Here is a 23,373-nt window from a genome sequence, read left to right on the forward strand (position 1 = left end):
ACACCGACCAAACGTGATGCCACTCCACAGGCCAGGGGTGCTATGAGGATGAGAACGTTATCGCTGACAAGACACTTGCCAAACGTGATGCCACTCCACAGGCCAGGGGTGCTATGAGGATGAGAACGTTATCGCTGACGAGACACTTGCCAAACGTGATGCCACTCCTCAGGCCAGGGGTGCTATGAGGATGAGAACGTTATCGCTGACGAGACACTTGCCAAACGTGATGCCACTCCACAGGCCAGGGGTGCTATGAGGATGAGAACGTTATCGCTGACAAGACACTTGCCAAACGTGATGCCACTCCACAGGCCAGGGGTGCTATGAGGATGAGAACGTTATCGCTGACGAGACACTTGCCAAATGTGATGCCACTCCACAGGCCAGGGGTGCTATGAGGATGAGAACGTTATCGCTGACAAGACACCGACCAAACGTGATGCCACTCCACAGGCCAGGAGTGCTATGAGGATGAGAACGTTATCGCTGACAAGACACCGACCAAACGTGATGCCACTCCACAGGCCAGGAGTGCTATGAGGATGAGAACGTTATCGCTGACGAGACACTTACCAAACGTGATGCCACTCCACAGGCCAGGGGTGCTATGAGGATGAGAACGTTATCGCTGACGAGACACTTACCAAACGTGATGCCACTCCACAGGCCAGGGGTGCTATGAGGATGAGAACGTTATCGCTGACGAGACACCGACCAAACGTGATGCCACTCCACAGGCCAGGGGTGCTATGAGGATGAGAACGTTATCACTGACGAGACACTTACCAAACGTGATGCCACTCCACAGGCCAGGGGTGCTATGAGGATGAGAACGTTATCGCTGACAAGACACCGACCAAACGTGATGCCACTCCACAGGCCAGGAGTGCTATGAGGATGAGAACGTTATCGCTGACGAGACACCGACCAAACGTGATGCCACTCCACAGGCCAGGGGTGCTATGAGGATGAGAACGTTATCGCTGACAAGACACTTACCAATCGTGATGCCACTCCACAGGCCAGGGGTGCTATGAGGATGAGAACGTTATCGCTGACGAGACACCGACCAAACGTGATGCCACTCCACAGGCCAGGGGTGCTATGAGGATGAGAACGTTATCGCTGACGAGACACTTGCCAAACGTGATGCCACTCCACAGGCCAGGGGTGCTATGAGGATGAGAACGTTATCGCTGATGAGACACTTGCCAAACGTGATGCCACTCCACAGGCCAGGGGTGCTATGAGGATGAGAACGTTATCGCTGACAAGACACTTGCCAAACGTTATGCCACTCCACAGGCCAGGGGTGCTATGAGGATGAGAACGTTATCGCTGACGAGACACTTGCCAAACGTGATGCCACTCCACAGGCCAGGGGTGCTATGAGGATGAGAACGTTATCGCTGACAAGACACTTGCCAAACGTGATGCCACTCCACAGGCCAGGGGTGCTATGAGGATGAGAACGTTATCGCTGACAAGACACTTGCCAAACGTGATGTCACTCCACAGGCCAGGGGTGCTATGAGGATGAGAACGTTATCGCTGACGAGACACTTGCCAAACGTGATGCCACTCCACAGGCCAGGGGTGCTATGAGGATGAGAACGTTATCGCTGACGAGACACTTGCCAAACGTGATGCCACTCCACAGGGCAGGGGTGCTATGAGGATGAGAACGTTATCGCTGACAAGACACTTGCCAAACGTGATGCCACTCCACAGGGCAGAGACACTATCCTGAAAGAAACAGAGCACCACCCAAAAGAATGAACCTTTAGAACTGTGAAGTTAGTTATGGACCGTTATTGTGAAAGCACGTTTGTTTGGAATGTGGGTGTATGAAAGGGAAATTGAATATTTTGTACATATGCAGTTTTATGTTGCATTTATCTAAAGGAGGACAAAGTGTAATGTATGGATTATTTCTCTTAGAGAAATGCCTTTCCTTAGCACTACTTATGGATTGATATCTGTACCTGTGTATTGACCTGTCTCTCTCTTTCACTGTGATGTGAATATACCAATTAACGCTACTTCCCACATGTGCGTTTTTATTTAAATGATGTGTAGTTGCAAAGAGACTAAGCTCATCTCCCTGACCCGTAATATTCCTAGCATTAAAATAAACACATTGGACCTATCTGTCCCATCTTGTCTATTTTGCAAGCACCTGTTTACTGGTCATGATATTTACCTTTCTGTCAATGTCTCAGTCCACTTGTTGGGCGAAGGTGATGTTGCAATGTCCCTGGGATGAGTGCTTGGGCTCCAGCTGATCACAGTCCCTCCCAATGAGGGAGTCGGTACAATAATGATAATTGAGAACTGAATTGACAAATTTTAGAAAACACAATGTACACTCAAGCACACTTCAATTGGCACTACCTAGAACAACTTCTCAGGATTTATTTCCATTAATGAAAGCAGGATTCGACACGCTGCATGAGCATAAGTGGTCCTGATAAGTACGCACCACTAAACTTAAATGAAAGCACAACCTAGAAAAATGAAGAAATTATCACTATGGACAAAAAAGTTAACCAATGGAAGAGCGGGACTCCATGGAAGACATCCCCTGATCTGAACAGGCGAGATGTCAACAAGGAATACTTAATTAAATACCATCAAGACAATAAGTGCAGAAAATGCCGAGAGAAACCAGAAACAATCTGACACATTACAGGATCCTGTATATGTTTAACTCAATCTGATTACTTACGCGGCCACAATCAAATGCCAAACATCATTCACCAAAATCTTGCTTTACAAGCTTGTACAACTCATATTGATACAAGATAATTCCAGTTTTAGAGTCAGAGCCTACAGATATATTATTACAGATAGGACAATTCATTATAACAGTCTGAATATACAATACAAGGTAAACAAGCATGAATAACTTGCTTATAGACAGAGGCATTCCAAGCATCATAACACAGAAATCAATAAATGAAAAAACATCAGAAATATGCTGAATTGTAAGAGGAAATTGGAAGGCTATGGAACATGAACAGAGAACATGAACATGAACATTGTCTCGATAATGATATCTACAACTGGTGTCATCCCAAAGTCATAACCCAAGAGCATTAAATTAGGGATACATACCAATATTTATGTAAATCTCTAGAAAGCCACAATATTAAATGCCACTAGAATAGTCTGAAAGTTCCTAGCGATTGAGCATGCTTGGCTATGCCTGTACCTCAGGTTTTACCAGTCTGAGCTGAGAAAATACAAAAAATGCAAGCATGAAAATAATATTACAAAGTTGGATGCAGGGTGGGCTGGGAGGAGGGTACAGAGGGACTTCAGCATCGGAATCAAGTTTATTATCACTGGCATGTGACGTGAAATTTGTTAACTTAGGGTTAGGATTCTGCAGTAGTTCAATGCAATATATAATCTAGCAGAGAAAAAATAATAAATAACATAAAAATAATAATAATAAACAACTAAGTCAATTATATACATTGAATATATTTTTTAAAAACATGCAAAAACAAAAATACTGTATATTAAAACAAGTGAGGTAGTGTCTAAAGATTCAAAGTCTATTTAGGAATCGGATGGCAGAGGGGAAGAAGTTGTTCCTAAATCACTGAGTGTGTGCCTTCAGGCTTCTGTATCTCCTACCTGACGGTAACAGTGAGAAAAGGGCATGCCCTGGGTGCTGGAGGACCTTAATAATGGACGCTGCCTTCCTGAGACACCGCTCCCTGAAGATGTCCTGGGTACTTTGTAGACTAGTGCCCAAGATGGAGCTGACTAGATTTACAACCTTCTGCAGCTTCTTTCGGTCCTGTGCAGGAGCCCCTCCATACCAGACAGTGATGCAGCCTATCAGAATGCTCTCCATGGTACAACTGTACAAGTGTTTTGAGTGGATTTGTTGACATGCCAAATCTCTTCAAACTCCTAATGAAGTATAGCTGCTGTCTTGCGTTCTTTATAACTACATCGATATGTTGGGACTAGGTTAGATACTCAGAGAATTTGACACCCAAGAAATTGAAGCTACTCACTCTCTCCACTTCTGATCCCTCTATGAGGATTGGTATGTGTTCCTTCGTCTTACCCTTCCCCGAAGCCCACAATCAGCCCTTTCATCTTACTGACGTTGAGTGCCAGGTTGTTGCTGTGACACCACTCCACTAGTTGGCATATCTCACTCCTGTACGCCCTCTCGTCACCACCTGAGATTCTATCAACAATGGTTGTATCATCAGCAAATTTCAGTCACGTGTATACAGAAAGTAGAGCAGTGGGCTAAGCACACACCCCGGAGGTGCTCCAGTGTTGATCGTCAGCGAGGAGGAGATGTTATCACCAATCCACACAGACTGTGGACTTCCGATTAGCAAGTTGAGGATCCAATTGCAGAGGGAGGTATAGAGGCCCAGGTTCTGTAACTTCTCAATCAGGATTGTGGGAATGATGGTATTAAATGCTGAGCTATAGTCGATGAACAGCATCCTGATGTAGGTGTTTGTTTTGTCCGGGTGGTCTAAAACCATGTGAAGAGCCATTGAGACTGCATCTGCCATTGACCTATTGTGGTGACGGGCAAATTTCAGGGGGTCCAGGTCCTTGCTGAGGCAGGAGTTCAGTCTAGTCATGACCAACCTCTCAAAGCATTTCATCACTGTCGATGTGAGTGCTACCGGGCGATAGTCATTAAGGCAGCTCGCATTATTCTTCTTAGGCACTGGTATAATTGTTGCCTTTTTGAAGCAAGTGGGAACTTCTGCCTGTAGCAGTGAGAGGTTGAAAATGTCCTTGAATACTCCCGCTAGCTGGTTGGCACAGGTTTTCAGAGCCTTACCAGGTACTCCATTGGGACCCTGTGAGGGTTCACTCTCTTTAAAGACAGCCTAACATCGGCCTCTGAGACAGAGATCACAGGGACATCAGGTGCAGCAGGGATCTTCACAGCTGTAGTTGTGTTCTCCCTTTCAAAGCGTGCATAGGAGGCGTTGTGTTCATCTGGTAGTGAAGCATCACAGCCATTCATGTTATTGGGATTCACTTTGTAGGAAGTAATGTCTTGCAGACCCTGCCAGAGTTGCCATGCGTTAGGGTTAGGCTCAGGGTAAATGCATGGGGGATATGGACAGGCTGAGTGATCGGGCATGGCTTATAGAAAATAACCCAGTCATCTACCACTGACTTAGTTGACGTGATACCTGTTAACTGGCAGCAGTACAGTGAAATTACTTTACATGACAAAATAAATAAATAGTGTAAAAGAAGGAATAATGAGATGCTGTTCATGGACCATTGGGGAATCTAACGGCAGAGGGGAAGAAGCTGTTCTCAAAGCACTGGGTGAGGGTCTTCAGACTCCGATAGCTCCTCCCTCACGGTAGTAAACTGAAAGAGTGTATGTCGGGATGGTGAGGGCCCTTAGTGATGGATGCCGCACTTTTCAGGCACCACCTCCTACATGACGAGGGCAGCTGTGTCCTATGATAGAGCTGCCTAAATTTCCTACCCTCCGCAGCCTCAGTAGTTTTTAAATAGTGAGAGCTTGAGAGGTGTTAGTGATTGGTGACCTGGTTATCACACGGTTCAGTAGATGATTGGGAGCTTGGACAAGAAAATGCTGAGGTGAAGGATCTTTCTGAGTGGGGAATAGGTGTGTAGGAATGAACGTCGTTATGTGTGAAACACCACGATCACGTAGCACTTGGTGAGGTTCCACAGAGACCAGCATGACTGTGCTCCGGTACCACTGGAGTTGGCCGAAGGGAGATTGGTAGCGAGGCTGCCCCCAGGCCCATATCCCCTGATTCCTGTTTTGTCTCTGATGCTGCAGGGGGAGTGGACAAACTGCACACTGGAATGAGTGGAGGAGGATGTCACTTGGCGAGAACCACAGGTCCGTGTCTGTGGTCAGCTTGGGGGTAACCCACCTCCTGTGTTCCCGAAAGGTCAGGTTCTATCTCACCCCAGGTTCCAGCTCCTGCTGGGTGTGGTTACATGACCCATGCTACTTCAAACATTATTTAATTCTTCTTTGACAGGAGCAGTCGATGTAATTGATTCTAGAGAAGTGGCTCCAGGAAGTGCATCACAAGATATGTTTGTCAATGATACAGATGGCCTGTCTGAAGAAGGTAAGGACAGAGACATTGATTCCAGTGTTCTTTGGCACCAGGGTCTGAATGAATTCCAAAGTTTGCACCGAGCCCAGTTACCCCACAATTGCTTCCAATTGCTTCTTCTTCCCGTTGTTTGTAAGCCCTGATTCCAAGGGTTAAGTTCAGCAGGAGGTTTCTGCCAGTGTGTCGAAGAGTGTGGTTGTGTTTAGGAGTCAGTACATACCGTTTATGTATTCAGTTCAAATAAATGTCACATATACAGTAAATTACCATTTCAATCACATTAAATTGTCTGTGGTCATCCATCTAATGTGGCATCTAGTTTAGCAATTCGTTTACACCCAAAGCAGCCTTCCCAGGAATAAATCAATAAAGTTGTGCAAATGCGTCTAAGGCCATCGGATTGATACTAGGAATGCAATCAGATGCAGTGATCAGGCATTTCAGTATAAACAGCACACCTCTCCATTTACACAAAGCCTCTAGTTATGTCAGTCCTCTTGGTATATATATCGTGCTTGATCTACACATCTCCCTCCCCATCGATACACTGTTGGCCGTCCTTTTCAACATCTCCTTCCATTTATTCCCAGCAGAAAAAGAATTAGGGAATGGTCAGAGGGAGGCCCCACCAAACTGGGAATTAGTAAACGGCACATACAGGCATCTGTGGGGCAAATGGGGGGTTTCCAGGAATGGTGGAATCATTAGGAGCTCAAGTGTGTTGTAGGTATTGATAATCACATTTTAATTTGAAACTGTAAACGGTTTATGAATGCCGGAGCATTGTAGTGTTGTTATAGTCACTGAATAAAAAGAGGGTCTGCTGGAAGGAAGGCCATGTTGATTCATCTAGTTTGCCTGAAGCACAACGGATGATTCAAAACTGGCAGGATCCCTAATCCATCTAAGCACTGGAGGTGTCTCACCTGTAACTGTTGCACCCTTACCAAGAGGCAAGCTACATCTGCAATTGTGTCCACTCAAATGGTTTTCATTTTAGAAGCTTCTGATTGGTTATTTCTGTTCCTGCCTACAGGAGGATTGGCCATAGCCATCCCTGCTGAAATCAGAGGATACCAACTCGCTCACCAACGGCATGGAAAGTTAAAATGGAAAGAGTTATTTGAGCCAAGTATCAAACTTGCCCAAGATGGATTTCCCATTGGCCGAGCTCTTGCAGCAGCTCTAAAGGAATCTAAGGAGACGATTGAGAAAGACCAGTCCTTACGGTGAGTCCATCACCACACTGACAGAGCTGGGAATTAGACACTGGGCTCTCAGTGACAACAATTCAAGTCAGCAACTCTCACCCCCGAGAGACCGTAAGGCATTCTATATCTGTAGGTAGATGACATTCCAAATCTTTCAGCAGAGATTGACCAACAAAAAGATCAGCCCCTTCAGCTGGCAGTATATACAATTTACATTTGTATATGTTAGTTTTTGCATTACAGAGGGATTTCATTCGCAGAAACCAGTGACTGTAGGGAAATGTGAAAGGGGCTTCACAGGTAGTGATTCCTGCATTACTTCCAGTGCCACGTGCTAAGAGGGAAAACACAGAAAGAGATCAGATGAACGTGTGATTGAGAAACGGACACAGGGGGCAGGGTTTCAGAATCTTGAATCATTGGGTCCTCTTCTGTGGTGGTGTGACCTGTACAAAAGGGACGGTTTCAAGATTCAGGATAGGTTAATGTCATTTCCAGTATAAAAGTGAGAACAGAATAATTGTTACTCCACATCCGATGCAGCACAAAGAAAACCGTAATAAGATAAAGAGCGCAGGGAAGGCTTTGGAGTAAGTGCGGAAGAGGTTTACTGGGATGCTCCCTGGATTAGAGGGTGTGTTGTAGCATATTCAATATTTGAGTAATAGTGTAAAGATAATGTTTGATTAAACATTCTTTGTGAATTATACGCAAGAAGTACGTGAATGCATACCTCATTACACCACCGTGTCACATGCGAGCATAAGTGTAGACAAGTTTTCCCAGCTCCTGTGGTTTTCGTTTAATTAGTTTCTGCAGCTGCAATACAGAACAGTGGTGATGAGGAAGGTTTAACAAGAACCCACGACGTCTACCTACCTGTTGAAGTGCAGCATGTTTATAATTTGGAGAGGAAGAGAGACTTCCGAGGTAAAAAAAAAGCACAGCATGATTTTTCTTCAGAAAGGGAGAGAGGTGATGGAGTTATTTTTTTTAAAAAGGCAGAAAATAGATGAAATTTACAAGCAGCAAGTATGGCCACAGGTTCTATAACAGTGAGTACCATGTGATAATAAACTTTTTTTTTAAAAGTACAAATGGCTGGCTATATTTGAAAGATAGATGTGTCAATTTACACAACAGGCAAAATCACATGATGTATACTGAACAAATTGAAGAGTATTTTGAAGCAAATTAAGTAGCCAATGGAAAGCCAGTTTCAGGGTCATTGGATGCAACAGGTGGAAAAGCAGGCAGTTTGCTTAGCAGAAGTTTAACTGCTCCAACAAAACCAGCTGAAATGAGCTTTACTGATATCATGAATGTAATGCAAGAACATTTAGAGCCAAAACCATTGTTATTGCTGAATGCTTTAGGTTTCATAAGTGGAATCAAAAGGAAGGAGAGTCCTTTCCAACATATGTAACTGAATGGAAGAAATTATTTGAGCATCGTCAGTTCAACGATGGGCTAAATGATGCACTGAGAGATCATTTAGTTTGTGGAATCTTACAAGAAATCATTGCAAAATGGATTCTAACTAAAGTGTAACTCACTTTTAAAAGAACAGTTGAAATCACAGACACAACTGAGTTGCAGTCAGGAATGAAAGTGAGTGTGAACAAAATTGCAATGTCTAAACAGAAACCTGCCTGGATGAAATAAATTGCGTTACCGTTGTGGCCGGGGCTCACACACCTGACCAATACAGGTTTAAAGGTGAAACTTGCAGAAAATGCAACAAAATAGGGAACATGTCGAACAGACAAAAATAAATGGACTGGGCAGGGGAGAGAAAAAGTCAAGTTGCAGTTTCAAATTGAGAACTAATCTGCATGTTTTGATGAAAATTCTGATAATGATGAGAGTAACACAGGACAGCGTAGTCTTGAGATTTACAATGTGAAAACTAACAGGAGACAAGCAATGTGGTTTACACCAGAAGTGAACGGCAAATTAATTAATAAGGAATTGGACACTGGCTCGGCTGCTTCAGCCATTCCACAAAATATGTTTGAATGGAAATTCAAAGATACGGAACTGAAGCCTGCTAAGAACTAAGAATGTTCTCTTGGTGGTGTGGAGGATCAGAGGGATCCTGGGGTCCGAGTCTATAGGATGCTCAAAGCATAAAGAGTAGGTTGACTCTGTGGTTAGGAAGGTGTACGGTGTATTGACCTTCACCAATTGTGGAATTGAATTTAGGAGCCGAGAGGTAATGTTGCAGCTATATAGGACCCTGGTCAGACCCCACTTGGAGTACTGTGCTCAGTTCTGGTTGCCTCACTACAGAAAGGATATGGACGCCATAGAAAGGGTGCGGAGGAGATTTACAAGGATGTTGCCTGGATTGGGGAGCATGCCTATGAAGACAGGTTGAGTGAACACAGCCTTTTCTCCTTGGAGCGACGGAGGATAAGAGGTGACCGGTTAGAGGTGTAAAAGATGATGAGAGGCATTGATCGTGTGGATAGTCAGAGGCTTTTTCCCAGGGCTGAAATGGTTGCCACAAGAGGACACAGGTTTAAGGTGCTAGGGAGTAGGTACAGAGGAGATGTCAACTGGTGAGTGTGTAGAATGGGCTGCCAGCAATGGTGGTGGAGACACATAAGATAGGGTCTTTTAAGAGATAGGTACATGGAGCTTAGAAAAATAGAGGGCTATAGGTAAACCTATTAATTTCTAAGGTAGGGACATGTTCAGCACAACTTTGTGGGCCGAAGGGCCTGTATTGTGCTGTAGGTTTTCGATGTTTCTAAACGATAACTCCTGTGGAGATGACATTTGTCACAGTGAAATGCAAAAACCAACAAGCCACATTGGGCTTCTATGCATTTGAAACATGAGGGACAGCATTGTGGGGAGTGATTGGCTGAGACAACTACTATTTGATTGGAGATCCATCCACCATTTGCATGCCACATCCCCTGCAATAGAGTCAACTGAAAGTGAATTAAGAAAGGTACTGGATGACACCACAGCCGTGGTTAAGGATGGCTTGGGAATCTCAAACATGTCAAGAGCAAAACTGTTAAATGAAAATGCCACACAGCACTCCAAGTGCAGTCTGATTACAGTGCACACAGTTCTACAAGTACAGTCTGACTGTACTGCATAGTATTCTGAGTACAGTCCGACTGAAGTACACACAGTGCTCCAACTGCAGTCTGACTGAACTGCACACCATACTCCAAGTGCAGTCTGATTACAGTGCACACAATACCTCAAGTGAAGTCTTACTGAAGTGCAAACAGATCTGCAAGTGCCATCTGACTGTAGTGCCCAGAGTACTCCAAGTGCCATCTGACTGAATTGCACACAGTACTCCAAATTCAGTCTGACTGTAGTGCCCAGAGTACTCCAAGTGCCATCTGACTGTAGTGCCCAGAGTACTCCAAGTGCCATCTGACTGTAGTGCCCAGAGTACTCCAAGTGCCATCTGACTGTAGTGCCCAGAGTACTCCAAGTGCCATCTGACTGAATTGCACACAGTACTCCAAATTCAGTCTGACTGAAGTGCATACAATACTCCAAAGCAGTCAAACTGATGTGCACACAGTACTCCAAGTGCAGTCTGAATGAAGTTCACAAGCTACTGCAAGTGCCGTCTGACTGACGTGCACACAGTATTCCAATTGCAGTCAGACTGAACTACACACTGTACTCCAAGTACAGTCTGACTGAACTGCACACAGTACTCCAAGTACAGTCTGACTGAAGTGCATACGGTATTCCTGGTACAGCCTGACAGAAGTGCACAAAGTATTCCAAGTGCAGTCTGACTGAACTGAACTGCACAGAATATTCTAAATGGAGTCTGACTGAAGTGTACACAGTACTCCAAGTTCAGTCTGACTGAACTGAACTGCACACAGTACTCCAAGTTCAGTCTGACTGAACTGAACTGCACACAGTACTCCAAGTACAGTCTGACTGAAGTGCACACGGTATTCCTGGTACAGCCTGACTGAAGTGCACACAGTACTCCAAGTACAGTCTGACTGAACTGAACTGCACACAGTACTCCAAGTACAGTCTGACTGAAGTGCACACAGTACTCCAAGTACAGTCTGACTGAAGTGCACACGGTATTCCTGGTACAGCCTGACTGAAGTGCACACAGTACTCCAAGTACAGTCTGACTGAACTGAACTGCACACAGTACTCCAAGTACAGCCTGACTGAAGTGCACACAGTACTCCAAGTACAGTCTGACTGAAGTGCACACGGTATTCCTGGTACAGCCTGACTGAAGTGCACACAGTACTCCAAGTACAGCCTGACTGAACTGAACTGCACACAGTACTCCAAGTACAGTCTGACTGAACTGAACTGCACACAGTACTCCAAGTACAGCCTGACTGAAGTGCCCAGAGTACTCCAAGTGCCATCTGACTGTAGTGCCCAGAGTACTCCAAGTGCCATCTGACTGTAGTGCCCAGAGTACTCCAAGTGCCATCTGACTGTAGTGCCCAGAGTACTCCAAGTGCCATCTGACTGAATTGCACACAGTACTCCAAATTCAGTCTGACTGAAGTGCATACAATACTCCAAAGCAGTCAAACTGATGTGCACACAGTACTCCAAGTGCAGTCTGAATGAAGTTCACAAGCTACTGCAAGTGCCGTCTGACTGACGTGCACACAGTATTCCAATTGCAGTCAGACTGAACTACACACTGTACTCCAAGTACAGTCTGACTGAACTGCACACAGTACTCCAAGTACAGTCTGACTGAAGTGCATACGGTATTCCTGGTACAGCCTGACAGAAGTGCACAAAGTATTCCAAGTGCAGTCTGACTGAACTGAACTGCACAGAATATTCTAAATGGAGTCTGACTGAAGTGTACACAGTACTCCAAGTTCAGTCTGACTGAACTGAACTGCACACAGTACTCCAAGTACAGTCTGACTGAAGTGCACACGGTATTCCTGGTACAGCCTGACTGAAGTGCACACAGTACTCCAAGTACAGTCTGACTGAACTGAACTGCACAGAATATTCTAAATGGAGTCTGACTGAAGTGTACACAGTACTCCAAGTACAGCCTGACTGAAGTGCACACAGTACTCCAAGTACAGTCTGACTGAACTGAACTGCACAGAATATTCTAAATGGAGTCTGACTGAAGTGTACACAGTACTCCAAGTACAGCCTGACTGAAGTGCACACAGTACTCCAAGTTCAGTCTGACTGAACTGAACTGCACACAGTACTCCAAGTACAGTCTGACTGAAGTGTACACAGTACTCCAAGTACAGCCTGACTGAAGTGCACACAGTACTCCAAGTACAGCCTGACTGAAGTGCACACAGTACTCCAAGTACAGCCTGACTGAAGTGCACACAGTACTCCAAGTACAGTCTGACTGAAGTGCACACGGTATTCCTGGTACAGCCTGACTGAAGTGCACACAGTACTCCAAGTACAGTCTGACTGAACTGAACTGCACACAGTACTCCAAGTACAGCCTGACTGAACTGCACACAGTACTCCAAGTACAGCCTGACTGAAGTGCACACAGTACTCCAAGTACAGTCTGACTGAAGTGCACACGGTATTCCTGGTACAGCCTGACTGAAGTGCACACAGTACTCCAAGTACAGTCTGACTGAACTGAACTGCACACAGTACTCCAAGTACAGTCTGACTGAACTGAACTGCACACAGTACTCCAAGTACAGCCTGACTGAAGTGCACACAGTACTCCAAGTACAGTCTGACTGAACTGAACTGCACACAGTACTCCAAGTACAGTCTGACTGAAGTGCACACGGTATTCCTGGTACAGCCTGACTGAAGTGCACACAGTACTCCAAGTACAGTCTGACTGAACTGAACTGCACACAGTACTCCAAGTACAGTCTGACTGAAGTGCACACGGTATTCCTGGTACAGCCTGACAGAAGTGCACAAAGTATTCCAAGTACAGTCTGACTGAACTGAACTGCACAGAATATTCTAAATGGAGTCTGACTGAAGTGCACACAGTACTCCAAGTTCAGTCTGACTGAACTGAACTGCACACAGTACTCCAAGTACAGTCTGACTGAAGTGCACACGGTATTCCTGGTACAGCCTGACTGAAGTGCACACGGTATTCCTGGTACAGCCTGACTGAAGTGCACACAGTATTTCAAGAACAGCCTGATTAAAGTGCACACAATATTCCCAGTACAGTATGACTAAAACGCACACAGTATTCCAAGTACAGTCTGACTAAAGTGCACAAAGTACTCCACGTTTAGTCTGACTGAAGTGCGCACAGTATTCCAAGTACTGTCTTATTGAAATTCACACTGTATTCCAAGTACAGTCTGACTAAAGTGCACAAAGTACTCCACGTTTAGTCTGACTGAAGTGCGCACAGTATTCCAAGTACTGTCTTATTGAAATTCACACTGTATTCCAAGTACTGTCTGACTGAACTAAACACAGTATTCCAAGTGCTGTCTGACAGAAGTGCACAAAGTATTCCAAGTGCAGTCTGACTGAACTGAACGGCACAGAATATTCTAAATGGAGTCTGACTGAACTGAACTGCACACAGTACTCCAAGTACAGTCTGACTGAACTGCACACAGTATTCCAAGTACAGTCTGACTGAAGTGCACAAAGTACTCCACGTTTAGTCTGACTGAAGTGTGCGCAGTATTCCAAGTACTGTCTTATTGAAATTCACACTGTATTCCAAGTACAGTCTGACTGAACTAAACACAGTATTCCAAGTGCTGTCTGACAGAAGTGCACAAAGTATTCCAAGTGCAGTCTGACTGAACTGAACGGCACAGAATATTCTAAATGGAGTCTGACTGAAGTGTACACAGTACTCCAAGTACAGTCTGACTGAACTGCACACGGTATTCCAAGTACAGTCTGAGTGAAGTGCACAAAGTACTCCACGTTTAGTCTGACTGAAGTGCTCACAGTATTCCAAGTACAGTCTGACTGAAGTGCACACGGTATTCCTGGTACAGCCTGACTGAAGTGCACACAGTATTTCAAGAACAGCCTGATTAAAGTGCACACAATATTCTCAGTACAGTATGACTAAAATGCACACAGTATTCCAAGTACAGTCTGACTGAAGTGCACAAAGTACTCCACGTTTAGTCTGACTGAAGTGTGCGCAGTATTCCAAGTACTGTCTTATTGAAATTCACACTGTATTCCAAGTGCTGTCTGACTGAACTAAACACAGTATTCCAAGGGTAGTCTGACTGAAGTGCACACAATATTCCAAGTGCAATCGGACTGAACCGAAGTGGGCACAGTTCTGTGGTGAGGAAGGCAAATGCAATGTTAAACATTCATTTCAAGAGGACAAGAATACAAAATAAGGATGTAATGGTAAGGTTTTATAAAGCACTGGTGAGGCCTCACTTGGAGTATTGTGAGCAGTTTTGGCCCCTTATCTGAGAAAGGATGAGCTGAAAGTGGAGAGGGTTCAAAGGAGGTTCACAAAAATGATTCATGATTGAATGCCTTGTCATATCAAGAATGTTTAATGTATTCACTGGAATTCAGAAGAATGAGGGGTTACCTCATTGAAACCTATTGGATGGTAAAAGGCCTTAACAGAGTGGATGTGGAGAGGATGATTCCTATGGTGGGAGAGTCTAGGACCAGAGAGCACCACAGAATAGAGGGGGATCCATTTAGAGGTGACCTGACAGAGGTGTATAAGATGATGAGAGGCATTGATCGTGTGGATAGTCAGAGGCTTTTTCCCAGGGCTGAAATGGTTGCTACAAGAGGATATATGTTTAAAGTGCTTGGGAGCAGGTACAGAGGAGATGTCAGGGGGAAGTTTTTTACTCAGGAGTGGTAAGTGTGTGGATTGGGCTCCTGGCAACGGTGGTGGAGGGGGATGTGATAGGGTCTTATCCACCCTATCTATCCATAGATTTAAGGATAGGTGAATGGAGCTTAGAAAAATAGAGGGCTATGGTAAGCTGTGTAATTTCTAAAGTAAGGGCATGTTCAGCACAACTTTGTGGGCCGAAGGGCCTGTATTGTGCTGTAGGTTTTCTATGTTTTTCTATGTTTCTTAGAATGGAAATATGGAGGAATTTCTTTAGTCAGAGGGTGGTTAATCTGTGGAATTCTTTGCCACAGGCATTTGTGGAGGCAAAGTCTTCATGTATATTTAAGGCAGAGGTTGAAAGATTCTTGATTGGTCAGGGATACAGGAAGGAAGGAGATTGGAGCTGAGAGGAAAATTGGATCAGATATGATGAATTGACAGAGCAGATTTGTTGGGCCAAATGGCTTAATTCTGTTCTTGTATCATATGGTCTTATGGTCTTTATCAAATGTCTTACTAAAGTCCATGTAGATAACATCAGCTGCCTTGTCTCATCAAACACCTTTGTCACCTCCTCAAAAACTTGTAAGTTATGACCTTCCCCACACAAAGCCAGGCTGATGGTCCCTCGGAAGGCAATGCCTTTCCAAATGTGCATAGATCCAATCTGGATTATCCAGGTATCAGTATCCTCTGATAACTTTCCTGCCACTGATGTGAGGCTCTCTGGTCTATAATGGCTCACTGGTCCTGGTGAAGGGAGTTGGCCCAGAACATCGACACTTTATTCCTCCCCATAGATGCTGCCAAATCTAGTCAGCTCCATCTTCGGCACTAGCCAACAAAATATCCAGGACATCTTTAGGGAGCGGTGTCTCAGAAAGGCAGCATCCATTATTAAGTACCACCAGCACCCAGGGCATGCCCTTTTCTCACTGTTACCATCAGGAAGGAGGTACTGAAGCCTGAAGGTACACACTCAGTGATTCAGGAACAGCTTCTTCCCCTCTGCTATCCGATTCCTAAATGGACATTGAAGTTTTGGACACTACCTCACTTTTTTTGATATACAGTATTTCTGTTTTTTGCACATTTAAAAAAATCTATTCAATATGTGTAATTGATTTACTTGTTTATTTATTATTATTATTATTGTTTTTCTCTCTCTGCTAGATTATCTATCGCATTGAACTGCTGCTGCTAAGTTAACAAATTTCACGTCACATGCCAGTGATAATAAACCTGATTCTGATTCTGACCCACAAAGGGTTTGTTGTTCTGGCCAATAAGTATCTGCATTATCCTCCGTTCACTTCTTGAACAAAGGCACAACATTGTCACTCTCTGGGACTTTGCCTGTTGCTAGTGAGGACATCAAGATCTTTGTCAAATCCAAAGTACTAACAATCTCCTCACTTGCTTCTTTCAATATTCTATGATGCATGCCATCAGAACCTAAGGACTTGTCGCACCTTAGTGCCTCACAGAAGAGCCAGCACCACCTCCTCCCTAATCTCAAAATGTCCCAGCACATTAACTCCCTTCACTCTGCTTCACTACCCTCCAAGCCGTGCTCGTCAGTCAGTACTGAGACACTGACTGCTTACGTATTGACCATTGGTAAAGGCTGAAGCCAGAAAGCAGGGGAGGAGTGTTTGTGTAGGGAGTCAGTGGGGAAAACAGCCTGCAGTCTTGTACACATTTGCTGTGAGCGGTTCACAATCTGTTGCATTGCAGCCAGAGCCACCTGACTCTTTGCTTCCTCTCCACAGTGAGGTGTTCTGTAAAAAGGATGGTACCATTCTCCAGAAAGGCGATATCATCAGATTCCCAAAACTGGCTGCAACCTATCAGGTGCTGGCAGATGAAGGTGCTGATGCATTTTACAATGGATCCCTGTCCGAGCAGATTGTGGCTGACATCAGGAATGCAGGTGGGTAGCGGCCTTCTCCATTGGGATTATAGCAGTGACCAGGATCCTTGTCTCCTGATCTCATCCGTTCCACTGGTATCCTATGCCCTCACAGCTGAGAAACAGGTCATCTGGCCCACTCTATCTGCGTCCATCCCGATACTAATGGTGTTCATTTTAACTTGGACTGGGAATGATTTTATGTGTAATGTGAACGTTAACTAGTCTCTCAAACCCAGAGATCACCGGGCTTTGACCTTCAAATGGTGAAGAGAGCACAGTGTATAGAGCACAAGATATAAGAGCAGAATTAGTCCATTAAGACTATCAAATCATCTTCACCATTCATCTAATCTTCTTTCAACCCCGCTTTCCTGCTACGTTAACCTTTAACCCTCTTACTCATCGAGATGTATCCATCTCAGCCTTAAAGCAGTTGTCTGTGGCAATGAATTCCACAGATTCACCACCCCACGGCTGAAGAAATTCCTCCTCTTTCCGTTGCAAAGGGATGTCCCTGTACCCTGAGGCTGCACAAATGGATATCTGACTCCGCTACTGATGAGAATATCCTCTACCCTGGCCTTTCAGTATTCATTAGTTCTCCATTCATCCTTCAGGACTTAAAACAAGTTGAAATAGCATGGACAACACACACAAAATGCTGGTAGAACACAGCAGGCCAGGCAGCATCTATAAGGAGAAGCACTGTCGACGTTTTGGGCCGAGACCCTTCGTCGGGACTCATAAATAGCATGGATTGCGCTAAAGTCCTTGTATCATCCAGCATGAAAACAGGCCATTAAGCCCATCTGATCTGAGATTGCCATCGATAAGAGACCATAAGCAATGGGGACAGAATTAGCCTATTTGGCCCATCAAGTCTGCTCTGCCATTTCATCATGGCTGGTCTATTTTCCCTCTCAATATTCTCCTGCCTTCTCTCTGTAACCTGTCCTGCCCTGACAAATCAACCTCCGCCTTAAATACACCCAATGACCTGGCCTCCACAGCCACCTGTGGCAACAATTTCCACAGATTCACCTCCATCTGGCTAAATAAATTCTTCATTTCCATTTTAAATTGATGTCCCTCCATTCTGAGGCTGTGCCCTCTGGTTCTAGACTCTCCAACTGTGGGAAACATCCTCTCCACATTCTCTGTCTAGGCCTTTCAACATTCGATAGGTTTCAATGAGATTCCCCCCCCCCCCGCCCCCATTCTTCTAAATTCCAGCGAGTATAGGCCCAGAGCCATCAAAAGCCCCTTGTGCAATATTCTCTCATTCCTGGAATCATTTTCGTGAACCTGCTCTTAACCCTCTCCAATGTCAGCACATCCTTTCTTAGATAAGGGCCAAGACTGCTCACAATACTCCAAGTGAGGCCTCACCAGTGCCCTATACAGCCTCAGAATTACATCCTTGCTTTTATATTCTAGCCCTCTCGAAATGAATGCTAATATTGCATTTGCCTTCCTCACCACCGACTCAACAAGAGTCCGACTCAACACCGACTTCAGGATCGAAGGACGTCCATTTGGAACAGAGATGCGGAGAAATTACACCTCTTTCTGAGGATCTGATTTCATTTTTTACCAACAGAGCCATCCCACCCCCTCTGTCTACCTGCCTGTCCTTTCAAAACCAGGTGTATCCGTAGATGTTAAGCTTCCAATTATGATCTTCTTTCAGCCATGACTCAGTGATGCCCACAATATCATACCTGCCAATCTATAACTGTGCTACAAGATCATCTACCTTATTTACATGCTGTGTGTGTTCAAACATAACACCTCCAGTCCTGTATTCATCACCTGTAATGTTCAGTCAGGGTCGTGGGTCTGGCAAATGAGACAGAAGGTGCTCTCGAAGAATAGATATATTGATCATCTATTAACAAACGGTAAAAATTCAATTCAACCAAGCATTCATGTTCCCTAAGTTGCAGGCACTACAAAGCCAAATATTCAATAAATCCACGTACAGTCAAACATACTCTGATGAAAGTTTACAGAGCATACCTTCCCAATGGTCTTGTACATCCTTGCCTTAAACAAAGGAGGAAGTGAGTAAGCCCTTTCCACGTGTAACTTTATATACCCAGGATGTTTGAAACCGGACAGCAGTCAGCTATCCAATGGTAACCGGAGGTGCAGCTCCTAGACTAACCGGTCATGACGGAAGTGACTTTCAATCAGAATAAGACACGGCCCACAGGACAGCATCATTTTCGATTTTGTTTTCATGTAGCACTGCAAATCATCTCTCTGGCAGCAATTTTGCCCTTTCATCTGCCTGTCCTTCCTGACAGTCTTACAGCACACTGCATCTGGCTGTATATGAACTGTCCCATCCTCAGCCCTATCACTCCAATTCCCACTCCCCTGCCAAATCAGTTTAAACCCTCCCCAACAGCTCTAGCAAACCTACCCTCAGGATATTGGTCTCCCTTGAACCAGGTGTAACTCGTCCTTTTTGTACAGGTCACACCTTCCCCAGAAAAGATCCCAGTGATCCAAATTTCTGAAGCCCAGCACCAGTTCCTCAGCCACACAGTGATGTGCCAATCATGCCATACTTGCCCTCACTGGGGCATGGCACAGACACAATCCAGGGACCGCTACCCTGGAGGTCTTGCTTCTCAGCTTTCTATCTAGCACCCTGAATTCTCTTTCAGAACATATGCACAGATATCAGTAAGGAGGACTTTGCCAATGTCGTTCCCAATGCCTCGGTCAATGCGGGGTTATCCATCCCGGTTCATCCCTGATTGTTTTGGTTCAATGGTTGGATACAACGGAATGCTTGCTCAGCAACCAGATTGCTGTGCACTCAGAATCTCATCTATCCAGACCAGGCAGGGCTCCAGGATTCCTCCCCTAAAGGACATGAGTGAACCAGACGGGGTTTTAACACAATCGACATGGTTTCATGGTCTTCAGACATTTTTATTGAATTCAAAGTCACCAGCTGCCATGGTGGGATTCAAAATCATGCCCTGGCATGTTATTGGGTCTCTGGATTACTGATCCAGTGGTAATTACCACTGTGCCAAATGTTAATATAATAATAAATATACCTCAACTTTTACTGTGAAACATTTTAGAGCTTGAAAGTATTTAAATTGTCAGTGTTTCAAATTAATTCTAAATATTCATAATGTGCGTATTACAAAAAACATTGATTATGCAATAGAGCTCTCATGCCAAGCAGGCGTTGTGATATTCAGCTCTCAGACCGTGTGGACATTGTGATACTCAGCTCTCAGACCGTGTGGACATTGTGATACTCATCTCTCAGACCGTGTGGACATTGTGATACTCAGCTCTCAGACCATGTGGACATTGTGATACTCAGCTCTCAGACCGTGTGGACATTGTGATACTCAGCTCTCAGACCGTGTGGACATTGTGATACTCAGCTCTCAGACCGTGTGGACATTGTGAAACTCAGCTCTCATGCTGTGTGGACATTGTGATATTCAGCTCTCATACCGCGTGGACATTGTGTTACTCAGCTCTCAGACCGTGTGGACATTGTGATACTCAGCTCTCATACTGTGTGGACATTGTGATATTCAGCTCTCAGACCGTGTGGACATTGTGATACTCAGCTCTCAGACCGTGTGGACATTGTGATACTCAGCTCTCAGACCGTGTGGACAATGTGATACTCAGCTCTCAGACCCTGTGGACATTGTGATATTCAGCTCTCAGACCGTGTGGACATTGTGATACTCAGCTCTCAGACCGTGTGGACATTGTGATACTCATCTCTCAGACCGTGTGGACATTGTGATACTCAGCTCTCAGACCGTGTGGACATTGTGAAACTCAGCTCTCATGCTGTGTGGACATTGTGATATTCAGCTCTCATACCGCGTGGACATTGTGTTACTCAGCTCTCAGACCGTGTGGACATTGTGATACTCAGCTCTCAGACTGTGTGGACATTGTGATACTCAGCTCTCAGACCGTGTGGACATTGTGATACTCAGCTCTCAGACAATGTGGACAATGTGATACTCAGCTCTCATACTGTGTGGACATTGTGATACTCAGCTCTCAGACTGTGTGGACATTGTGATACTCAGCTCTCAGACAATGTGGACAATGTGATACTCAGCTCACAGACCGTGTGGACATTGTGATACTCAGCTCTCAGACCGTGTGGACAATGTGATACTCAGCTCTCATACTGTGTGGACATTGTGATATTCAGCTCTCAGACCGTGTGGACATTGTGATACTCAGCTCTCAGACCGTGTGGACAATGTGATACTCAGCTCTCAGACCGTGTGGATATTGTGATACTCAGCTCTCAGACCGTGTGGACATTGTGATACTCAGCTCTCATACCGTGTCGATATTGTGATACTCAGCACTCAGACCGTGTGGACATTGTGATACTCAGCTCTCATACCGTGTAGACATTGTGATACTCAGCTCTCAGACCGTGTGGACATTGTGATACTCAGCTCTCAGACCGTGTGGACATTGTGATAATCAGCTCTCAGACTGTGTGGACATTGTGATACTCAGCTCTCAGACCGTGTGGACATTGTGATACTCAGCTCTCAGACCGTGTGGACATTGTGATACTCAGCTCTCAGACTGTGTGGACATTGTGATACTCAGCTCTCATACCGTGTGGACATTGTGATACTCAGCACTCAGACCGTGTGGACATTGTGATACTCAGCTCTCAGACTGTGTGGACATTGTGATACTCAGCTCTCATACCGTGTGGACATTGTGATACTCAGCTCTCAGACCGTGTGGACATTGTGATACTCAGCTCTCAGACCGTGTGGACATTGTGATACTCAGCTCTCAGACCGTGTGGACATTGTGTTACTCAGCTCTCAGACCGTGTGGACATTGTGATACTCAGCTCTCAGACCGTGTGGACATTGTGATACTCAGCTCTCATACCGTGTGGACAATGTGATACTCAGCTCTCAGACCGTGTGGACAATGTGATACTCAGCTCTCAGACCGTGTGGACATTGTGATACTCAGCTCTCAGAGCGTGTAGACATTGTGATACTCAGCTCTCAGACCGTGTGGACATTGTGATACTCAGCTCTCAGACCGTGTGGACATTGTGATACTCAGCTCTCAGACCGTGTGGACAATGTGATACTCAGCTCTCATACCGTGTGGACATTGTGATACTCAGCTCTCAGACCGTGTGGACAATGTGATACTCAGCTCTCAGACCGTGTGGACATTGTGATACTCAGCTCTCAGACCGTGTGGACAATGTGATACTCAGCTCTCAGACCGTGTGGACATTGTGATACTGAGCTCTCATACCGTGTGGACATTGTGATACTCAGCTCTCAGACCGTGTGGACAATGTGATACTCAGCTCTCAGACCGTGTGGACATTGTGATACTCAGCTCTCAGACCGTGTGGACATTGTGATACTCAGCACTCAGACCATGTGGACATTGTGATACTCAGCTCTCATACCGTGTAGACATTGTGATACTCAGCTCTCAGACCGTGTGGACATTGTGATACTCAGCTCTCAGACCGTGTGGACATTGTGATACTCAGCTCTCAGACCGTGTGGACAATGTGATACTCAGCTCTCAGACCGTGTGGACATTCTGATACTCAGCTCTCAGACTGTGTGGACATTGTGATACTCAGCTCTCAGACCGTGTAGACATTGTGATACTCAGCTCTCAGACCGTGTGGATATTGTGATACTCAGCTCTCAGACCGTGTGGACATTGTGATACTCAGCTCTCAGACCGTGTGGACATTGTGATACTCAGCTCTCAGAACGTTTGGACATTGTGATACTCAGCTCTCAGACCGTGTGGACATTGTGATACTCAGCTCTCAGACCGTTTGGACATTGTGATACTCAGCTCTCAGACCGTGTGGACATTGTGATACTCAGCTCTCAGACCGTGTGGACATTGTGATACTCAGCTCTCATACCGTGTGGGCATTGTGATACTCAGCTCTCAGACCGTGTGGACATTGTGATACTCAGCTCTCAGACCGTGTGGACATTGTGATACTCAGCTCTCAGACCGTTTGGACATTGTGATACTCAGCTCTCAGACCGTGTGGACATTGTGATACTCAGCTCTCAGACCGTTTGGACATTGTGATACTCAGCTCTCATACCGTGTAGACATTGTGATACTCAGCCCTCAGACCGTGTGGACATTGTGATACTCAGCTCTCAGACCGTGTGGACATTGTGATACTCAGCTCTCAGACCGTGTGGACATTGTGATACTCAGCTCTCAGACCGTGTGGACATTGTGATACTCAGCTCTCATACCGTGTAGACA

The 23,373-nt window shown here is 45.2% G+C and overlaps 1 protein-coding gene across 1 annotated transcript in view; it reads left to right on the forward strand.

The window, feature by feature from the left end:
• LOC140732860 (glutathione hydrolase 1 proenzyme-like) overlaps positions 1 to 23,373 on the forward strand; it is a 1,003,644-nt gene that overhangs the window by 547,462 nt on the left and 432,809 nt on the right. Inside the window, exons 4-6 of the mRNA XM_073055492.1 lie at positions 6,039 to 6,131; positions 7,156 to 7,348; positions 16,913 to 17,073. Coding sequence (XP_072911593.1) covers positions 6,039 to 6,131; positions 7,156 to 7,348; positions 16,913 to 17,073 — 447 coding nt within the window. The remainder of the gene's footprint in view (positions 1 to 6,038; positions 6,132 to 7,155; positions 7,349 to 16,912; positions 17,074 to 23,373) is intronic.

This window comes from Hemitrygon akajei, chromosome 9 (assembly GCF_048418815.1).
Source record: "Hemitrygon akajei chromosome 9, sHemAka1.3, whole genome shotgun sequence".
Classification (NCBI taxonomy): domain Eukaryota; kingdom Metazoa; phylum Chordata; class Chondrichthyes; order Myliobatiformes; family Dasyatidae; genus Hemitrygon; species Hemitrygon akajei.